Below are 20,961 nucleotides of genomic sequence, written 5' to 3'. Positions count from 1 at the left end.
AGGAGGATTTGTTTAAATCAGCTGACCCATTCACAAGACATTCAACTAAAACCCCATGCTTATAATCACTAGATTAGCAATGCAATTACAATTTATTTAGCTGCAAAGCAAGCTTTGCATATGTTTGTCTGGAAACCATTAGTTCAAAGCACTTGAAGAAGAATACCAATGTGTGTTCATAGAAACAGTTAAAACTATGGAACTTTTCATAAGGCCTAAATACCTTAAAGCACTTGGGGAAAGCACATTACGAGACACACAAGCTCAGTCAAACCAGCTTTTCCTTACCCGGCATTCAGCTTCTATTGGTTTGATGAAGGGAGAGCCACACATTGTCTGAGTCTTAAGGATGTGATCATCCAGCAAAAGCTGGATGTCATCAATCGCTGACAGGATGTTAGTGCCCTGTAAACACATCATGTTTTGATAAGGCAAATAGCCGTTGCTTTATTTCACCGCTCATAAACCTCACCCTCATTCAGCTTCCTGTTTGCCCTTCTGTGTTCTGGCTGAAGGTAAGACAGTAGCAAGGCACTGAGAAAGCCTGCAATGTGCTTGAAGTCATGAAACAGTATCTCTGGAAGCCAGCCAGGGATGCTGGCGACTTCTGACTCCATCTTTTGGACTGCAAGCAATTTCTTATTTCTCCTGGACAAGTTAAAATTGCACTACTAACCAGCTTTCCATGCGACACCGCGGAAGTTCTCAGGCTTACAGATTTGCTAGGATGAGCATGTTGAGATCACAAGTTATCCAGATAATAAGGTCGAACTGTAAGGATATGTAGTAATGGAGACACTTTCCCAGGCTCCGGGCTACCATACTACTTTCCATTATGCCACAACAAATCAGCAGGAATCTCCCTCTAGTATTTCTCAACTGGTATTCAGAATCAAAGTAATTATTTTCAACAATACATACATATATACTGATTTGGTGTTTACTCACAGTATCCCTGTATTTCACCAGACCGAACTGCATGTTGACCCAGTCTGATTTCATTTTCTCTATTGATTTCTCTAAGGAATACTCCTTACTTGCAGCTGCTCCAATAGGTTCCAGCCTAAATTGAAATAAATCGTATCTTTGAAAACTCTTTGCAACATAACTGAAGAGTAAAAAAGCAGTTGTAGGTAGAGATGCATATCAGACTACCTTTCATATGGATTTGTTAATATTATCATAGACTTTTCTTTCAGGGAATATTTTTGCTATTTCAGGCTTGCCAAGTTAGAGGTATTAATTTGAAGATAAACACAGATATAAAAATCTGAATATGCAAATTAAGTGGTTTACAAATATGACTGCTTTTTGGTGCCTTTGTGCTACAAGAACAACCAACAGTTCCACCCACAGCTTGACAAAATACAGCTGATTTTACAGCAAGGTCTGACAGCACAAAAAAACCCAACAAACTAATATTTGGTATCTGACAGATGAAATACAGTGAATGTCAAAAAGAAGAAAAAAGATAACAGAGTAAACTTCTTACTGATCAATATATTTTGAGAGTCCAAATTCCAATATGTTTTTAAGAGCAGTAGTTTCATCAGGTCTGATCTCACATCCTACAATTTTACTAATCTGAAAGCAAAGTAAAAAATAATATCTATTATCAAGATGCATGTTTGTAACAGACTTCTCAAACAGCAAGAAAAAAGTGCTCAAGTAGTATGAATGCAACCTCCCAATATGCTTTTCGGCCATAAATCATTAATTCAAACAGGCTCCTACCTATACCTTAAAAATTTCAAAAATGGATCTGTCATGTAACAGGATAAAAGATCTTTTTATTGTGACATACAGAGCTACTGCTGTATTTCACAGTATGGAATCTATGGAGTAGTACATTGAACTGTCACAGATTCTGTGGTAGAAAGCAGAGCTGAAAGTACCTGCTCCCAATGTCTCTCCTTCATCCCACGATTGCAGGCAATTGACATGACAGGAAGATGCTGTTTAAATTTATCAATCCTAAATTTCATAGTTTCTGCTATGCATCTAGGCCCAGGCAAATCTGGAAAACTCTTACTGAGCTTGTACATAATCCTCCACATATTTCCAACTTCTTCAGTAATTTCATCAGCTTTCAACTTCTGGATAGATCCTGAACACAATAATATAAATAAAGCACAGCAGGCAAATCAGCACAAGGAGACTGCCAGGGTGGTTTATTTACATGTATTTATAGTAATTCTCCTTTAAATGGAAATCTGTTGTGTTACAAAAAATAAAAATATCTTAATGCAAAATCCAAGTCAACAACTGTATTTCACACTGCTTTACAGCATTTATTCCTTCAAAATTATTTTCTCACAACTAATCAATCCTTTCAGCTTCTACTTAACTAACTGAAAATGAGACATTTCATTAAATGAAGTCTCACCATTCATCCATTCCTCAGATTTGGTATGGAATTCATAGGCTGTTACCCAAAGTTGCTCAAAGGGTTGTTTGTTTGCCATTATAAGTTGCAATAGAGGAAACTGAGTCTTCTGCCGCTGGAGTAAGTCCTCTTCTTTATTAATAGCCTTTAAAGAGAGGAAAAAGAGAGAAAAAATAATCTTACTTCCATCATATATATCAATATTCCTACTGCTGTTTAAACTTTTAAATAGGTAATATTTAATACAACTTTTTTACATGTCATAAAGCCAGCCAGGTTTGTAGATTTATGCCTGTGGATTTTAGGTAAATAAGATAACTATGTTCTTAAAAATTCCCCTAGTTATTTGTTGGCATCTTTTACTACTCAAATGATTTAAAAAATCTGTATCTACTTCAGAAACAGCTAATGCACCATGGCATTCAGTGAAACCGAGGCTCACAAGTTACCAACCCCCTTTGAAACCTGCCTGCAAGCTCCTCAGTCACACAGACTCAGAGGAATTTTTTATACTCATGATTTTTTTTTTTATTACAGAATTATCTGGAAGCTCCAACCAAAACAGATATTAATTGCTGTGTTTATTCACAGCAAGATATCGTCTTTGTCCAAAAGACCTTACAGTATAAATCAACATGCAAAGAGAAACGCTGTCTGAAATGCAGACACTGAATTCAAGTTGAGTCCCAAGTCTGTGCTTTTACAATGCTAACAGACCTTTACAAAACTTTTAATCATTTGATGTGAAATGCAGGCAGGCAAACTTAAAATATCCACATTCCAAGATAATTTTTAAATTCACATATTCACTAACCTCACTGTCATGTCATTTAAATTCTGTGGATACACCCCTCATTGGGAATATGTATTAAGAAACTTAATTACTTATTCTGATGTGCCTATAACATCATATCAGTGTAGTTAACTCACACTAATTAAACATACTAGATGCCTTTAAATCAGATTAAGATGTTGATATGTAGGAACAGCAATTTATCTAAATCCTAGACTAACTTAATTGGTTCAATTTTCTCTTTTGAGTGAGACTTAATTAAAATCTTGATCCTTGAGGCTCCATATATGGAGATATCTCATTGTCTCACTGTGATTTAGAAGATTAATTAAGCCTCATAATGCCTGTGAGATCACTCAAATGTAACCATTCTCATTTCCCAGCAGAGGCACAGCGAAGACAAACTATTCAGCCTAGAACCACACAGTACCCTGGATGGAGAGCCCAGAATAGAATCTAGGAATCTTGGTTGTCAGCTTCCCTCTAGCATCTGAAACTTTCCTTTCTGTTTTAAACACATACACAAGGCCTATAGACAACTTCTGGAAATGATACAAACAGTGGAAAAAACATTTGGTTTTATTCAGAGGACAAGCAAGGGGACTGAAAACACAGCTCCAGTAGCACAAACCATCTTGCAGAGAAAATGCCACCTCCCTAACATTCTGCTCCTGCCAACTCCGCCACAAGAATTCTGGGTTTTGTGCATAACATCCTGCTACTACTGACTGCTCGGAAACACCGAAATTCAGTATTTCAATTTTAAAAACTCCCTCAACTTTTTTCCACGAAAAACATGCTCTTCAACTCAGCAATAGTAATGCATGCTGGTGCAACAAGATATTTGCCACATGTTTGTGAATTTGGAAACTTTAAAGCCACCGTGACAATATATGGCCAGAACCCTGAAAAAAACAGGACAGGAACCGAACTTTTGCTCATCCAGCACATTGCAACACACTCCATACTTCACTAATAAATACTAACCTCATATTCTGCTAGTGCATTATCTAGATTCTTATTTAACTCTTTAAATTTCTCAGCATTGTTCTTCATTTCTTCTGTGCTAATGACATCCCGCTTTCTGTAGCTTTCTACTTCTCTGTTGTAACCTTCGAGAGTTTCCTCAAACTGAGAACACCTGAGGTGAAGATAGCCAAGGTAATGCCATGCTCTGGTTCATTCCTTACCAGGTCTCCATTATTTTGTTAATTATAACAAGCACTGTCAAATGAAATCTGGTCTCAGTACTAGTGTAAAGTAAATACAGATGCAGGTGAAAACCAATTAATCCGTTATATCAATACTACGCCGTTTACAGGATTAGAATTCAATATTCATTTTCAAACATCCCAATTGATTTAGTTCACTTACATTTGCTACCTTCAATACTTGGAAGAGATACAGGAAGAGTGAAAACAGTATAACAAAATTATGTGTAATGCAAGATAAAATTATGAATATCACAGCAACATCCTTCATTCCTCCTTTCAGACCTATTTAAACATAGGAACATTCTAATCTGCCCTCATCAATGGTATTTTTCTGAACTCTCCATAATACTGTAAACCAGGTTTCTTCATTACTTTCTCAGCCTCTTTCCAAGTTTTCCTTCTTTGACATTATCTCCCTTTTACTGACAATGTGATTTATAATTTATAATATCCAGTGAAAGAAAATGTCTTAACACCATACCTTTCAAGCAAAATCGCCTCTAAATGACTCCTCCTGTCAGACAACAGATCTCTACAGTCATCAAATACTATCTCAATCTGATCAAGCCAATGGAGAACGGTGCTATTCAGGTTTATGTCATCATCTAAAAAAAAAATACACACACACACATATACATATAGACACCTTTAAGAAAATATCTTTTAACCAGTGATCTAATAGAATGACTGTTGTGAAGAGTAAGCTAAATAGCTAAAACTACATTTAGGAACAGGTTGTCTAAGAAGCTACATATTTCAAGCTGCTGGCTGAATTATCTTCACTGCAAAGAGAACTGTTCCCTAAAACAAGTTAGACTGACAGTAAAACTCCAAAATCAAGTTAAGAATGTGAAATTGTCTGAATTAGATCTTAGCTAAGCAGAGAAAATCAGTCAGAACAGCTATTACAGAATATCAATGCCATTCAACTACATGCACCTAAGGTGGATAATAGTAAGGTTTAAACCATTTTTAGTCCATAATGTGTAAATGCTGAATTATTCACAAAAGCTAGAACATAATAACTACAATGAGCAGACAACTCCATCTTCATATCTGTCTATTTGGTCAGTGCACATAGCTCATTACAGCTGACTGCAGGACATGTGTTTATAAACCCAAAGAAGATGTAATTATGAAATACTACTCATGCAAACACTCCAGTCCAAAATGTAACAGAAAAATGTCCTGGCTTCCATAGGCATCCTAAATTTTTACCAGAAAGAAATTCTAGTAAACATAGCATGTCCTAGTTATTTCTATCACTGTCTATCTGAGAGTGTATTCTGCTGAAGGGGAAAGGAACATCCTGCCACTAAAATGGGTATGCAGTCATATAACTGCTCTTTGGTTTTATGTATGGCAAATAACATTCAGCATGTTTATGCTTTGAATAGAAGTGCAAACTAAAGGTAACTTCTATAGATGTTTCTCTTGGAGAACAGCCTTTGTATTAGCCAGGAACAGCAAACCATCACAGCAAAACAGCAAATGGCCTCCGCTGACCTAATACTCAACTGCACAGATGCAAGTTCTCACACTTTCTAAAAGCTGTCATAGAGCCTTCGAGACGTGGTTTTTCACTGAAGACTTTGTATTGAATAACATAGAAGTATAACACCATTTGGCCAGATTATATGACATTAATCTGATAATGTCCAAGACATGATGTGAAACACAGAAAAAAAGCGCTGTCTGTGCTGTATGCCATTTCCCTAACCATTCCTTCCTGCATTGGTACATTTTGGCCTCTACTAAATTACTTTTATTTGCTTTCTGTCTCTTTTGGAGCTTTCCATTAGCATTCTAGAAGAGGCAACATCTATGCATGCAGAGCCCAATATCTATATAAAAACATTTTCATGTGAATACTTTTATATTCTGCAGTTGAGACATACAAGAAAGATCGGCATAGTTCATGAGGAATTCCAGTCTGCGTGCTGCTCCCACAACCTCCTTTCTCAGTTGAAGAACAGTAACTTCACTGGATTTCTTTAAGTATGCATCAAGTTCCACTAGTTCTTCAGTGTTCTGAGGCACCTCTCTCATTCTACATGCAATTGAATTATAGTCATCGCAAATTCTACAACAAAAAGAAAACAGACACACCACTGGGATCGTAAGTGAAGAGAGATGCAAGATCTTGTCAATGAAGTTTGTCTTTTAAACAAGAATAAATTCATAAATTAATTATTCCAATTGAATACACACAGGCATTTATAAAGGATGTCATTTTACTCTGTACAATCTGTCCTACTCTGTTTACAAGAATTGATATATAATAGAATGATTGCTAAATTGATTCCAAACTACAATTAACAGCATATTAATCATTTCCTTGCAGTAGGTATACAATTTCCTTTTCAAGTCCCAATCTGCTGCAGAAAAACTGAATGCATTAAGCAAGAGCTCACTTGATCCCCCCACAACAATAAAATCAAGTGTGTAGTATGAAACAAAGTTATAAAGAGAAAAAATATTAAATAACCAAGTTTATTTTACATTGCATGTGGGAACAGAAAATGCAGAAAGGAAAAAAATCCTGCTATTTTCCCTCTTCCCGGTGATACATTTTCTTGTTCCAGATTCTAGTTCGATACTACAAATATCTCTACAGACAGCAGGCATGCACAGAGCAACCATATCCAAAGGACAGGTTCATTTAGACCAACTCAAGCCTTCCAAATGTGAGGTGTTCAGCATGAGCTCTTGTCACAGCTCACTGATTGTCCAGATCCCCTCCACAGTAAGTGGAGGCAGAGAGGCCCCTCTAGACTGTGGGTCATCTCCACCTGGAGATGCTTTTTAGATAGGCGGGTTGAATCACTTCTTTACGATGACTGTCTCTCAGTTCACTGTGGAAGTATTCTTTAATTGGGGCTTTTTTGCTTGGGGATTTTTGGTGTTTGTGGGGGGCAGGGTTTTTTTTTTATTCACGTAACCTGGATTATCCCACTACATTGGAGCCAAATTATATTTTCAAGGTCTTGTTTCTTTTTTTTTCCTTCTTAAATGAAATCAGGAACATTATTTCCCTGGGCAGGGGGGAGAGGTGGCAAAGGGGAAAAGTAAAACAAACAAACAAACCAAAAACAAACCCAAAACCAACAACAACAACAAACAGGAACAAGAGAAATGCAGAGCTGCACAGTACAGTCTTCATGGTGCTTTAGCTGGACACCAGCAGGGGAAGCAAGGACCTCAACCCAAATCCTAGTAGGTCAGCAAAGGAAGAAAGAAAAATAGCGTATTTCCAGTCTAATCTCTATGTACACCCTATACAGAATAAGTTAGATGTTTACTTACAAGTATTTCTGTTCCTGTTAATTTTAAATACCTACTTTGGTGTCCTTGTACATGTCTGGTCAGCACTAGAAATCCCAGTAATTAATAAAGTTATCTCACCCACAGATATGCAGACAACCAGACCCATGTGTGTTAACAACATGTACCTTGTATTTAATGCTCTGTTTTCCATTACTGCAAATTCAGTCAATCTGTCTTTAAGATTTTGGGTCCGATTGCAGAGTTCCTCATTCAGCTGTAAAGCATCCAGACAGAACATGGCCAGAGGGACAGTGATATGCATGGAAGCAATCTCTCTTTTCAGTTTTGTCAAGCTGTCAATCTTCTACAAATGGAAAATAATAAATCTGTTATTTTTCCTTAAAGTCCATGGATAAAAAACACTGAACAACAACTAATTAGTCCCCATCCAGCAAATGGATAATATATTCCAAAGAGAAAGAATGACTATTTTTCGTATTGGCAGAGCTCAGCTCCTATCCACAGATTCTAGGGCTGGAAGCTTTGTACAGTAACACCAAACTAAGGAACGCCACAAGTTGCCTAAAAAAGTATTCAGCCAGAGGCTAACTTGGGAATGCAGAGAGAAAAGTAGAGAAAGCTGACTAAGGACAAGAGAGTCGAAGGACCAGCAAGATGCAGATTCACCAAATATTCTGGGCAGCCTTCCACTGGACTTCTAGTAGGACCCAACAAAACTCATAGGAGAGGGCTATAACAAAATCTCCTTCTCCATTTGCCCAGCAGCCCTACAGTGAGGGGCTATGTAAACTGAGATGGCTCCCCTAGTATCCCCAATGGTAAACCAAGTGATTTGAATGGGAGTTCTTTAGGCAGTATGTAAGGAAGTCAAGTGTGATGTGTTAGCTGCTGTAAGAACATGTAGCAGCTGTCAGTCACATGTTACCTCTGCTAAAGCTTCTAAAGAAGGACCTTCTTTCAAGAAATCGGTGACATCTTGCTGAACGTCATTGTTCAAAAGATTGCTGTATTTCCTGTACACGTTTAAATACCTTAAACACAGAAGATCACAAAAACAAACATAAGATTTCAATGTGAAGATCCTCTATAATAAGAAACAAATAAACTCAAACTGTTTGCGTCAAATGGACAGTGTTATGAATCTGAGGGTTTGGACGGGTAATAAAGTTAGCAGCCAAAACTTACTTCTGTGGACCAACTATGTTGCTCTCAAAGACCTTTTCAAGTTTGTTCACATACTCTGAAAACAATGATTCATGTAGTTTGACTGTACGGAGCGTGAGATCATCTCTTTTTAATTCTGGAAATAGAAGTCTTTCTACCTAAAGGGAACCATTACAAATACTGCAATAATACACACAACAGAGAAAATAAGGCATTCTATTACCCATTCACACACCACTTCAAAAAATGTATTATTTGGTAAAAAACCTGCAATGTGAAAAGTCTCTGATTCTTAATTAACGCTTGGTTACACACATAGTTTGCTTGTGAAAACTATTTGAAAATCAAACCAGGGCTTTAACATAACTTGAATCTGAAAAAGAATGATTCCTATGCTATCTTTTATAATCACAAAAGGTCACACAGTCTGTGATAAACAAACCTCATCTTTATCATCTATTTGTCAAGTTTTCTGCCCTATTCGTAGTTTTTATATCATAGACAGTTTTTATTCAGATTGAACTTTGTATGCAGCTATAATTTATTCCGTACCTTTGGAAGTTCCTCAGCACTGTGTAGGATCTCCCTGAAGCAACGACTGATTAAATCCCAACATTCTTTCAAAGATGGCTCAAAGACAATCTTGGGCTCTTCCACGTTGAGTTTGACTGTTAGTATCTGAGACACAAAGAACTTCATTTCTTGATATGGTTCTGTAAAATCATTTCCATCCTTAGGGAAAAGAATGAAGATTGTACACACCAAAGAAGTCAGCTATAACTATAATGATTTTTAAAAGACACAAACTCCCCCAGACCTCTTAACTACACAGCACCAATGGGACCTTTGTCACTGATCTTTAGTGAAAACACTGATGCCCCAATACACAAGATTTTAAGGTGCTGACTCATAAATCAATCTATAGAAGTTGGAATTATGAAACTGGATTTAAGATCAACTGCGTGATTTTCCTTTAAGTAACAGAAGTAAAGCAATGATTATTGTACAGAACAAAAGCTCTAAAAAATATATCCATAATGCCTATCAGAAATAAAATCTAGGACCAAATACAAGATCCCTTTTTAAAATTGCCTTGTATGGTTAGTAAGAAGTGCCCTACCCACAAATTGCCTTTATAGTAATGGAGTCCTAATCCATGACAACATCCATAATGTAGATGCTATAATGCTTTAAACAAACAAACAAACAAACCCCACACCCCACACTATACCTTGTGGATCATAAAAAATGCAAGAAGATCTTCTAAGGAGTTAACAACCATCTCACGCAACTGTAAGGACATTAGAGCTGCCACAGAATGAAAATAGCTTTCAACTTGCTGAGAGGAATCACGGTCAGTTTCAGGAGCAAATTGAATCCACTTCCCTTTTTGATGAAGGAAAATGGATGCACAAGCTGGGACCCACCTACAATGAAATAATATGGAGACAAAGTTTTTAAAAGCTTATTAGTCTTACTTTGCTCCTTGCAATGAAATCTAAGCTCAGAAGTTACCCAAAGAATGAGCAAAATTCAAAGGGTCAGCAGAGAATTGTTAACTAGATGTCAAACAAAACTGTACCTACCAGGACTCAGAGGAAATCTGATTTTTTTAAGCTAATGACTCTTTCTATAATGGGTCTCTACTATTAGTTTAAATGAATATACAAAATACTAGTGCAAATATTGAATTATTAGCATTAAATGGGAAGTTTGAGTCTGGAAGAGATCTCAGGTGGCAGAATGCAGGCTATTGCGTCATACAGTCTCTTTCTTAAATTAATCAGTTTCCACAACTAAAAAAGTTTGATTTTCTGTCCCCATTTTTATAGATTTAGACTCCAATCCTCTCATGGTTAGAAACCTTCTAATTTCCAGTCTACACTTATTCACAGTCAGTTTATTCCCATTGCTCTTGTGCAAACGTTCCTGCAGTTTCAATAGTTCTTTCAGCACCTAGATGTTTACCCCTCTCTGCTATTTTCCCCTTTGGTTTGGCAGCCTTGTGCTCAGGACTAGTGCCATCTCAGTCTGAGATATGTTTAAAAAGGAAGCTTCACGGAACTCAGACCCTCAGGTGCTCAATTTATCTGCTGTTAGTACAGCTGGCACTGACTCGTTCTGAAGAATATTGTGAGCTTCCACACAGTGTGTTCGAATGAGCTCCTCAAATTCAGCAGGCAACAGTGGCAGGTTCCCACAAAGTATTTCTTCAGTGCGAACAAACCTTAGATGACCATACCTATGGAAGTAAAACAAATAGTAGATATTTTATGGAATTTGGTTTAAAAATAATAAATAAATAAATACAGTCAGGAAGGTCTCATGTATTTATAAACACTAACACTATCATTTCATTGATGCATATAGCTTCATTGCCAAGCTGTCCAACAAGTGCACTTCTAATGTGTTTTTTTTATGGTAGACATAAAAGGCTTGACGAATTTCACTTTGTACTTATTATATTTAAAATTGTTAATTTTATGCTAAAATGGACAGAATAATGTCTTGTTCCTTTCCTAGATTCATTAGTGTATCCAGGTGTTAAAGAACACATAGAATGACACCTACTGCTTCTATTCCATATTAATAGTAATAGGTACCTATCCTGGCTACGCTGTGAGGAAAAAAAAAAAATCATTAGCATGGCATATATCACAGTCTGGAACACACAAGAGCTCAAGTTCCTGCAAATGCAAAAACAGTTCTCAGGATGACTACTTACCATATTTAACTTCATAAGAAAACATATCTCAGTTTTCAAACGTCCCCAGAACAACTTCCAACTACAGACATTTGAAAGATAGTCGATTTTAAGATTTAATTTTGTTAAGCACAGGAATCAAGATAACAATTCGAAATCACTATTTATTTGAGCATTGAATCTTAACTTAGTGATAATATCTTTTAACAAAGGGGATGATCTTTTCATGTCCTGAAATTAACCATTCTTCACTGTGGACATGTAAAACACATCCATACTTTCATTCAGAGTCTGCAGGAAACAAGCATTTTATATTGAAATTCTTAAAGGCTCTCTGTTAGACAATAGAACAGATTTTGCCACTTTCTCTCTACTGGCTCCCCCAGAATCTCTGCAGCATATTTAGAGAAGTCAGCAGATGCACTCTCTAACCAAGCTATAAACTAAAAACATCCTCAATTTAATTAAGATCCTATGAATATGACATCTTACTCAGAATGCCAGAGCTGTTGCAAAGTGAGCATCAATGGATTCACTACGAATAGATTGCTTTCAATCCAGCTTTTGACTTCTTTGTAAGAGTTGTGCCATGGCACTGGTGCACGGACAACCCTCTGGGGAAAAGGGCGTGGGGTACTTCCAATAAACAGCCTCTCTCTCTCAGCTGGATCCATCAAGATGTAATCAACTAGAACAAATCATATATATCATGATGAGACTGCATGTATCGTCAAAACCCACATATAAAACCACACTAACTCCATAGCTCAGGAAGTCATCGAATCCTGTACATCTAAAACTTACACAATGTCATATAGTTACTCACATGCTTTTAGGATGAAATACAGCACAAAAATCAAATTACCAATTTGGCCATAAAAGTATTTCAGAAAAAGACAACAAGAATTGGTCCTGGTTCTACAAATGGGAGGCAGGAGAAATGGCTTTTCATTCTGTCTTCCCAGTTGAAACTTATTATTGTGCTTCAATTCCACATCCATAAACCAGGCTTCTTAAACATTTATGAAAATGCAGAAATCTTACGAATCATCTGTTGCATCCAGGAAGGATATGGCATTCAAAGGGCTAATCTATGATCTGCTAAATGCCAAAACTCAAGTGCTACCAGGTCTGACCAATGGCCCATTACATACGACATGAACAAAAACCAGGAAGCAGACTCACTACCCCTTATTGACATTGGCATTTCCACAAAAAGGGATTACAAACACTAAAATCATGATATTGATACAAAGCAGATTAAAGGGTACTTAGAAAGATCTCAGACTATAGAAGGCAGAGCAAAAACTGTTCAATCTCTCCTTTTTATGCTGGCCACAGCTACTTACTGGTCAACATATTTAAGAAAACTGAAAATTATTATTTTACACGTGGGAAACCCAAAAAATCTGTAAGACTACTGGAAAGCGATTTAAAAAAATCTTACGTTCTACAGAACTCTCTCTTTCACATTCACTTTTTGGATGGCCATTACTGAATTTCAAGGATTACGACTTTTTTGTATTTATCTATATATGATGATCTTCTATTTGTTGAACATGAGCAGTGTAATCATGCACATCGATGTGTCATCTAATTTTCCTTAATCCTGTAATGTCTTAAATGAAATTCTCTGAACTTGTGACATGATCCCAGTGTAACATTCAACTTCACTGGAGTTATAAGACGGATGACTGTGGCTGTTAATGGGTATCACTGACTTTCTGCAGAATAACAAGAAGCTAATCTGGGCAGCATCTGTTAAAACAGCCTAGTTTACCCTCTCCACACAACAGGATCAAATATACTTCAAGTGCTGTTGACACATCCTTGTCTATCATGCACTTCAAAGCACATGCATCAATGAATCAAAGCACATTCATCAATGAATAATTTGCTGCAGTGCTCACGATCTTTATAGTCACAATGTCATTCTTATTTCTTTTGCTACCACCATTTGATCTTTACACCTCTGATGAGAAGCTGCAGAATTATGCATTTTGAATGCAATTTAGATTTGAATTAGGAATGGGATGTTGTAGAAGTATGAACAAAACAATTCTACACACCCAGAACTACTGAACTTGGAAATTACTCTATTTGAGTGATGGGATGTAGGGTTTAGTACATAGATGTTTGTTGAAACTGCAAAGTTACGTAGCATGATCATGAATTATACTCTCTCAGATATCTATCGCAGTTCTACTGACCCCAAAGGAATTCTCCATGCATGCTAAGAATAGAACGCAGACTTGCTTTCAAAGTGCAATCAATGTCTACATACCCTGAACTGCTAAGAGATTTTGAGGCTTACCAATCGCTTTCATGAGGTTGACAGAATAGTCCGCCTTAATCTCTTCTTTTAAACTTGCAAGTAAGTTCTCCAGGTCTGGGTTAGCAAGAAGGTGAGCTGGAATATAACTTAAAATTACATTCATCACTTCCTTATCCTGAGGGGCCAGCATGTCTTCCCGCACTCCATTATGTATGTAGTAACAGTACCGCTAGAAAATAATGTTAAAAATATTACACTTGTTGTATGAATTTTCTGACAGATAATGAATTACTACAAAATATTTTTAGCTTTTCTATCACTTGAAGCGTTTCCACAATTAAAAGGTGTTTGAATATAAAGGATTTTGGCTATATATCTCTGAGTTCTTTTTAAAGCACTGTCAATGCCTGACATTTTTTACAATACTTTCATCTGTTTTGATGTAAGTATATGACCAAATAGAACTGAGTGCAACATAATAAATGGCTGATAACTGAACGGCTAGCCAACAATGGGAGAGGTTAAGAATTTGGGAAGAAACTTCTACTTGCAAAACCATTAGAACATATATCAGACTGAGTAGCTAGAAAGAGAAACACATAGGAAATGAGTTGACACTATTTAACAGCAGTTTGCTATATTTAATGTTTACATCTTCTAAACCTCATGTACTGCCTTCTTTTCTCAACTACTTGTAAGTAAACAGTTTACAGAAATATTGCAGATTATTACTGCTGCTACTTTTATCTTAAACAGAAATTATATAAATACCTCTATATCATTTCCTGAAGGTGACTTTTCTCGCTTACTAATCTCCTTCTCACGTAAGTGCATGACAACAAATTGTTCTTCTGGGGTCAATGGGTGGTTGTCTGTGTAATGTCGGCCACGTAATTCTGGCATATGAGCAAGTCCACCCAGTGAAATGGGACCCAAACTGTTTAACAAAGTTGGTGTAGTACTGAAAAACAATAAATACAAGTTCAGTGAATAAAGAAGCAGCAATGGATTCTTAAATCAATATGGACAAATGACAAGCACTTACATAAACCACTGACACTGCACTGAGGAAAAGTATGACCTATGAAGTATTTCAGTTACTCATTAAAAAAACCTCAGTAAAATTGCATAACATCGCATACTACTTTAACAGAAATAATACAATAATGTAAACCTTACAACCGCACTAGATCACTCAGACAGGCAGCATCTTATAAGCAATTCCATCAGACAGACCTAACAGCACTATTATTTAAGTTGCCCAAGATCTCCACCTATTTTCAGGGGATTATCTTACCAAAATCCTAGCAAAACCATTTCTACGATGTGCATCTCTAGTAACTAAACTCTGGGTTCTCAAGTCAATAATCGTGACAGGAAGACCTTTTGTTTAGCATGCCTAAGACTGAAATTTGTCCTGCCACCAAGAAGTAGTTAAAGGTGCTCACTTAGCACACCATGGAATTTCAGTCTTGATGCACAAATATTTTCTTTGTAGAGACTCACCATTTCATGCTTGGATGCTTAACATTAAAGCACAAAACAGATATTTAGACTGATTGTAATCATCTGTATCTATATAACATTATAATGCATTACCTATCAGAATTCCATTGACTTCTTTGAGAAAGTTTGAGCTTTTTCCTCGAAGGATCAAATTCTTTCAAAGCTTTAAGCACCAGTTAAGAAAACCACATACAGGAATGTTTTTGAAATAAGATATTATTTCAGACTCATGAAAAATAGAGCCTATCTAACCAGATAATGAAACACAGAAAAATACAATGTCACAAAGAAGCCTTTAGTTTTGACTCAGCATTTAGCAAGACATTTAAATCATGTTAAATAAGGTTGCTGATTCTGGGACTATAAACTATCTTCAGGAAAGCATTCAGCTCATGCTTAAGACTTTAATGCTTACTCACCTCCCTGCACAAACGTATGTTCTCCACTGGGACCTTCTATTTCAAATATAAAAGCACTTATATAGGACGTATAGGGATGAACCTAACTAATTACTTGGAAACTGGCCTTACCTTCATTAAAGTTATGCATGCTTTTGGAAACTGCCTATACTAACCATGAGGTGATAAGCTTGTAAGCATTTATTAGAGACAAGCGATTTTTCCAGAGGTATTGCTTTATCAGGTAAGCAACTGGAGATCAGAATAAGCAAGGCTAAACTTATGAACACATTCAAATATGGATACGTGCTGATGCTTTTCTCCGCTCTGCTGAACCCAGTGATGTTCCTGTCATTGAAGAGGACTTTAATTTGTGCACATTTTTCAATTTTAAATCCTGTGCAGTAAGAGTATAGTTATTAGCTATGGAGTCACTTGGGCTTCGGTAGTGACTCTGTTCTTTGAACGGAGCTGCCAAAGTCCATGATGCTTCTTGCATCAAAGGAGGATAACAGCCACTCTTAAGGACAAGCTGAAATTGGGGAAAAAAAAAAAAAAGGCAGTAGTTTTACACAGCACAGTAATTCAAAGAGTCTTCCTAGAGCTAGAACAGGGTTAAATATCAATTAGCATAAAAAGCAAATACGTAAGTTTGACTTAGAGTCATTTGACCACCAAGCTATTTTAGATCCTGATGTTTCACACATGTATAATTCTACACAATGCTTCAATAGGAGTACTTGTGCCATTTTTGCATAATCAAGGTCTTTTTTACAAGAGGAGGCATTAGTACATTATCTAGTACTCTCTGCTCCCCAAAATCTCCATTTGCTTTTTTTCTTCTTCTCCTTACATTTGCTATAATTTAGAAAATTCTTATTCCCCAAACCTTTGGTAATGAACTGTCTACTTTTCGCACTCAATCTTTGTAATAGTTGAACAATAGTACAAGTTAACAAATTCAGCTCTCATCTTTCTCTCCCTCCTACATCAATACAGGATTTGCAATAGATTTCTTTGTTCATTACATGTTTTCTCAGGTGAATTGGTATCTATTGATTGGTGTGTCATCAGTCCTGATGTCTATATTTAATGTGACAGCTCACAGGCATAAGGGATGTGGGATCGGGAAGTACGTTTCTTATCAAGATACCCTCAGAGAGAAAAAGTACATAAGAGCGAATTATTAATGTACTTCATACAATGATTCCTAAAGCTCTTAGTCCAAATTCATATTCAGCTTTTTTACATCTTGTTTAATGATTTGTTACTTCATTGGAGTAACACAACCACATCCCTATTGCCCGTTCCTTCCTCTTTACAATGTAGCATCACTATCATTCTTTAAAAAAAGTTTCTAAACATATTTATGACATTCCATCTTTGGTTCCCTCATCTCACTGTCATTCCCTCAGGAGCTGCAGTTAAGCCCATCTTCTCAGCTTTTTCTGACCTCTGAGAGGACAGCACATTAAAGTGTAAACCAGCTTCTTCTCATTTATACTATAGATGCATTTATGCTTTTTTTTTTCCCAATCTATCATGAGCTTCAGTGAGAACAATAATACAGTTTGAAATACAGGATAAGGCAAGATTATTATATCTGCCTTGCATTTTCCTACTGACTGACTGGGATAAACTTACCAGCAAAGAAAAAGGCATTCACACTACTGCTGCAATCATACTCCTTGAATTAGCTTCTGAAAGTTCATAGAATCATTTCAGTTCAACTTCTTCCACTGCACACACTAGACAGATGGGTAGGTCCCTGAATTACAGTTTTGGAGGACAAACTGATACAAGAATCGGGGCGGGAGGGGGAAATCACTATTTGTTTGGAAGAAAAATATTTTTACAGTTTGTTTTCTTCCCCAGAAACTTAAAATATTTAATCCAAAATTTAACAGCAAATTAACTAGAAATTTAAAGTACAGATTTAAACTGCCAAGGCTTAATACCCATATCATAATAGATATTTTAACAACAAATTTCTAAATAAGAGTAGCTCTAATGAAGTACCTAACAATCTGCTTAGTACTTTTATTTAGCTATTTAAATAGTTTTCCCTACCTTTACTTCATCTGCCCAGGGCCCGGTAATAGATGATGCCTAAAATCATGCTCACACATGTAATTTACTGCATACTCAGACACAAGGGGAGAGAGCACATACCTGGTACAATTCTGAAGGTGCAGCAGAAGCAGGTAGGGGTGGTAACTCCGATAACCGTTTTGCATGACTCATGTTATACACAGAATCGTTTTGTGACTAGAGAGAAATTAAAAACAACTTCAAAGACATTTACAAAATACACTGGTTTGAAAAAGATTCCTTCGGGAAATGGACATTCTGTGGAGTGGGTTCCTCAGCAAAAGAAGTTTTCAGATTGCCCTGTTCTTTGTAGTCATTTGATAAAGCTTCTAATGAACAACAAATATCAGATTAAAAAAAAATATATCACTGAAAACAATTAAAATGGTTTTAAATATTTTTAGTTATACTAAAAACTCCATGTTGTGTGGAGTTTGTAATGGTAAAAACACTGGATGTTAAAATATTAAACCGACCAGACTGCCAAATTGACAGTGAAACAGTCCAAGTTGTGTGAACTGCACTACTGGGGAGAAAACAAACACTAGAGCTTTTCATGTCTATAATGACCCAGTTCCAGGAGAATCTACACTGCCAGGATGCTACTGGAACAACTGATAGCTCACAAGGACTCCGCAAAGAGTTTTAATACAAATGGCAGAATACCTAATATGTCTTAGGACCATGTTCCACCTCCTCAATGTGACAATACTTTGAGGTGGCCTTCCAGGACTCCATACAAAGTTCTCTAGGGATATTTTCTCAAAATTATGCAGCCTTGCAGTGCTTTAAGATGTTCTTGAACTGCAGCTTTCCTTAGTATAGGCCGAAACCTCACCCCTAATCTGCTCCGGACTTCCTAAACCAAATTTATTTAGGAGACTAATGAAGAACAAACTCCCAAATATATAGTGACACTGTTAAAAAAGGAGGTGAAGTATCTGGTATCTGAACACCAGTGAATCAAATCACCATGAAAGGGGAAGTTTTTACTCACTACAATTATGTCTGAATAACATATAATCATTTTTACATTATTGTAAATACACTTATCATGTGGTTATTGCTTTCTGATATATGACTGGAAAACTAGGCTGCTCAAACCTAATTTTCCAGCAGACAAAATTGTGCTCTACTCCGTATCATAGTAAAGCCCATTTAGAAATAAAATTTGAGAAAGGACTGATCTGATTTAGCTCCTTGGTATTGCACAGCGTGCCTGCACACAGACACACAGAAATCAAGACATTATCACTGCCAGGTATATTCCACTAAAGACAGCATGAAAAGATCTTGATTAATGACTAAACGATTTGGCCTTGGGGTACTTTAAAAATGAATAAACCATGCGGTTTCTTAAGAGATTTGTTCATTCTTAAAGGTACAAGAGTTATTATGAAAGCCATTGTTCATTCTAAAGCAAGTCTTGATTTATATGCAACCTAAGCTTTCAGAAAGTTAAATGCTTGAGCAAAGGAATTCTTATTAAGAAGTATATTATAAAGATTTAGGTCCAAAGCACATTCAACAAGAACGAGTGTCTTCAAATAAGAGTTCTTGCAATGTCAAATCACTAATCACCAGTAATGGCCAATTTCATTTGAAGTTTTGAAAAAGGTATCAATCTTTCACACTCAGTTCAGAAAGAACTTACCCTCAGGAGCCCCCGGCTCTCTGTTGGCTTCATTTTTCCTTGTTTTGTTGTTTGCCTAGAAGTTTTTGGTCCTCCCCCTCAATATAAGCATCCTTGTCATTAAATGCACTGGAAAAGAATGACTCATTTCAGGTACTACACAAGGTGTCAAAGCAATCAGCTTTCTATCCCAGCTGCCAGGACAAAGAAAAATCCCAGCTCTCCCCCTGCTTGTTTACAACACTATCCTTTCCTGCCCTCCAAACCACACACTTTCCTCCGTTCCTCTTCAAGCTCACTTTTCACCTGAATTTTTCTAACCCTCTCCAGATGTCTTTCAAGCAACATTTTTTCTACCCTGCTCTTTCCACTTTCCTCAAAACCCAGTTTCCTCCCCAGTGCCTGTTCTAATGTCCCAGAGATTTCGGGCCCCTAATTGTGGTTCGCAGAGACAGAGCTGTAATGGCCATGAGAAATTAGTACACGCCAAACAGAATGAAAAAAGAGAAAGAGAGAGATGCCCAGCATGCCTTACACATCCTCAGAGTGCACAAGCAAGCCAGGTAAGAGCAGGTACTACCTGCAGACGCCCTTGTTACCAGTCCCTCTGCTGGTCCCAGCTTGGTGAGCTTCTCTGACACTCTGCCCTTCAGGCCTCAGCTGCGTTGCCCCAGTTACAGCATAGCTGGTGCTTAGAGACAGGAATTCCCTCCAGTTACAGTACAGTTGGTGCTTGGAGACAGCAATTCCCTCCTCCCTCTCTTCCCCAGCAGAGCAAACAGCCCCTTTCAAAGCAGTGTTGCACCAAGCTGTGGTCAGGGAGATTCAGTTGTGGAACCAATGAGCAACTGCACAGGTTCCTTTTACCTCTGAGAGCTACTAAAAATGTAGTCCCAAGACACCTGAGATATTCTGACACTTCTATGAGAACACTGCACACTGCAAGGGAGCTCCCGGAGTAATAAAGGCTATACAAACCCAAATTTTCTTAGGAAGAACTAGGAAAAATAATAGTATTAAAGATTCAAAATCTTGAACCCAAACATCTTCACCACTTTTCCACCATTCAGAATCAAACTTCCTTAAGATCTGAAGACAGCAGGTGGGATACTCGTACTCCCAATTCCTCTGTCTGCTTGTGTGCATTTGCCTCCCACTCACAGTCATCGCTATGTCCTGAAAGAGCCCTCCATCAAATTTCTTCACAAACGGGAATTACCACTATCTGACAAGAAATCTAGCGCACTCTCCTTATACTGACCTTCAAGAGAGGCCTCGCACATATTCTGCTAACACAGCGAGACTTCCAATTTAACTTAAACTCCTTCCCAACATCTTTGGAGGCTGTTTCTAACCCTGATTTCTGTAAACTATGAGAATGGCTGATACCCCTGAGTTAACAGCACTGTTTTCCTTCTGTCTTGACCCAACACCAACTACAAGTGGCACACATTGTTCCTGCTTGGCCACACGTGAAGGTTCCTACCATAAACCGAGCTGCTTGTTAAA

General features: G+C 37.2%; 1 protein-coding gene across 1 annotated transcript in view; it reads right to left on the bottom strand.

Annotated features, from left to right (window-relative positions):
- DNAH3 (dynein axonemal heavy chain 3) overlaps positions 1-19,517 on the bottom strand; it is a 60,619-nt gene extending 41,102 nt beyond the window's left edge. Inside the window, exons 1-21 of the mRNA XM_082064449.1 lie at positions 19,474-19,517; positions 17,901-17,996; positions 16,035-16,260; positions 15,424-15,493; positions 14,596-14,785; positions 13,864-14,053; positions 12,042-12,237; positions 10,962-11,087; positions 10,077-10,272; positions 9,398-9,577; positions 8,867-9,003; positions 8,607-8,712; positions 7,846-8,024; positions 6,292-6,476; positions 4,875-4,998; positions 4,167-4,320; positions 2,387-2,531; positions 1,896-2,107; positions 1,493-1,584; positions 949-1,063; positions 289-405 (exon numbers count right to left, since the gene is read on the bottom strand). Coding sequence (XP_081920575.1) covers positions 289-405; positions 949-1,063; positions 1,493-1,584; positions 1,896-2,107; positions 2,387-2,531; positions 4,167-4,320; positions 4,875-4,998; positions 6,292-6,476; positions 7,846-8,024; positions 8,607-8,712; positions 8,867-9,003; positions 9,398-9,577; positions 10,077-10,272; positions 10,962-11,087; positions 12,042-12,237; positions 13,864-14,053; positions 14,596-14,785; positions 15,424-15,493; positions 16,035-16,260; positions 17,901-17,996; positions 19,474-19,506 — 3,069 coding nt within the window. The 5' untranslated portion in view covers positions 19,507-19,517. The remainder of the gene's footprint in view (positions 1-288; positions 406-948; positions 1,064-1,492; positions 1,585-1,895; positions 2,108-2,386; positions 2,532-4,166; positions 4,321-4,874; positions 4,999-6,291; positions 6,477-7,845; positions 8,025-8,606; positions 8,713-8,866; positions 9,004-9,397; positions 9,578-10,076; positions 10,273-10,961; positions 11,088-12,041; positions 12,238-13,863; positions 14,054-14,595; positions 14,786-15,423; positions 15,494-16,034; positions 16,261-17,900; positions 17,997-19,473) is intronic.
- Between the last annotated feature and the right edge of the window lie 1,444 nt (positions 19,518-20,961).

This window comes from Streptopelia decaocto (genome assembly GCF_964273445.1).
Source record: "Streptopelia decaocto genome assembly, chromosome: 13".
In the NCBI taxonomy this organism is placed as follows: Eukaryota; Metazoa; Chordata; class Aves; order Columbiformes; family Columbidae; genus Streptopelia; species Streptopelia decaocto.
The sequence above is the reverse complement of the archived record's forward strand: the minus strand, read 5'-3'. Positions and strand labels throughout refer to the sequence as shown.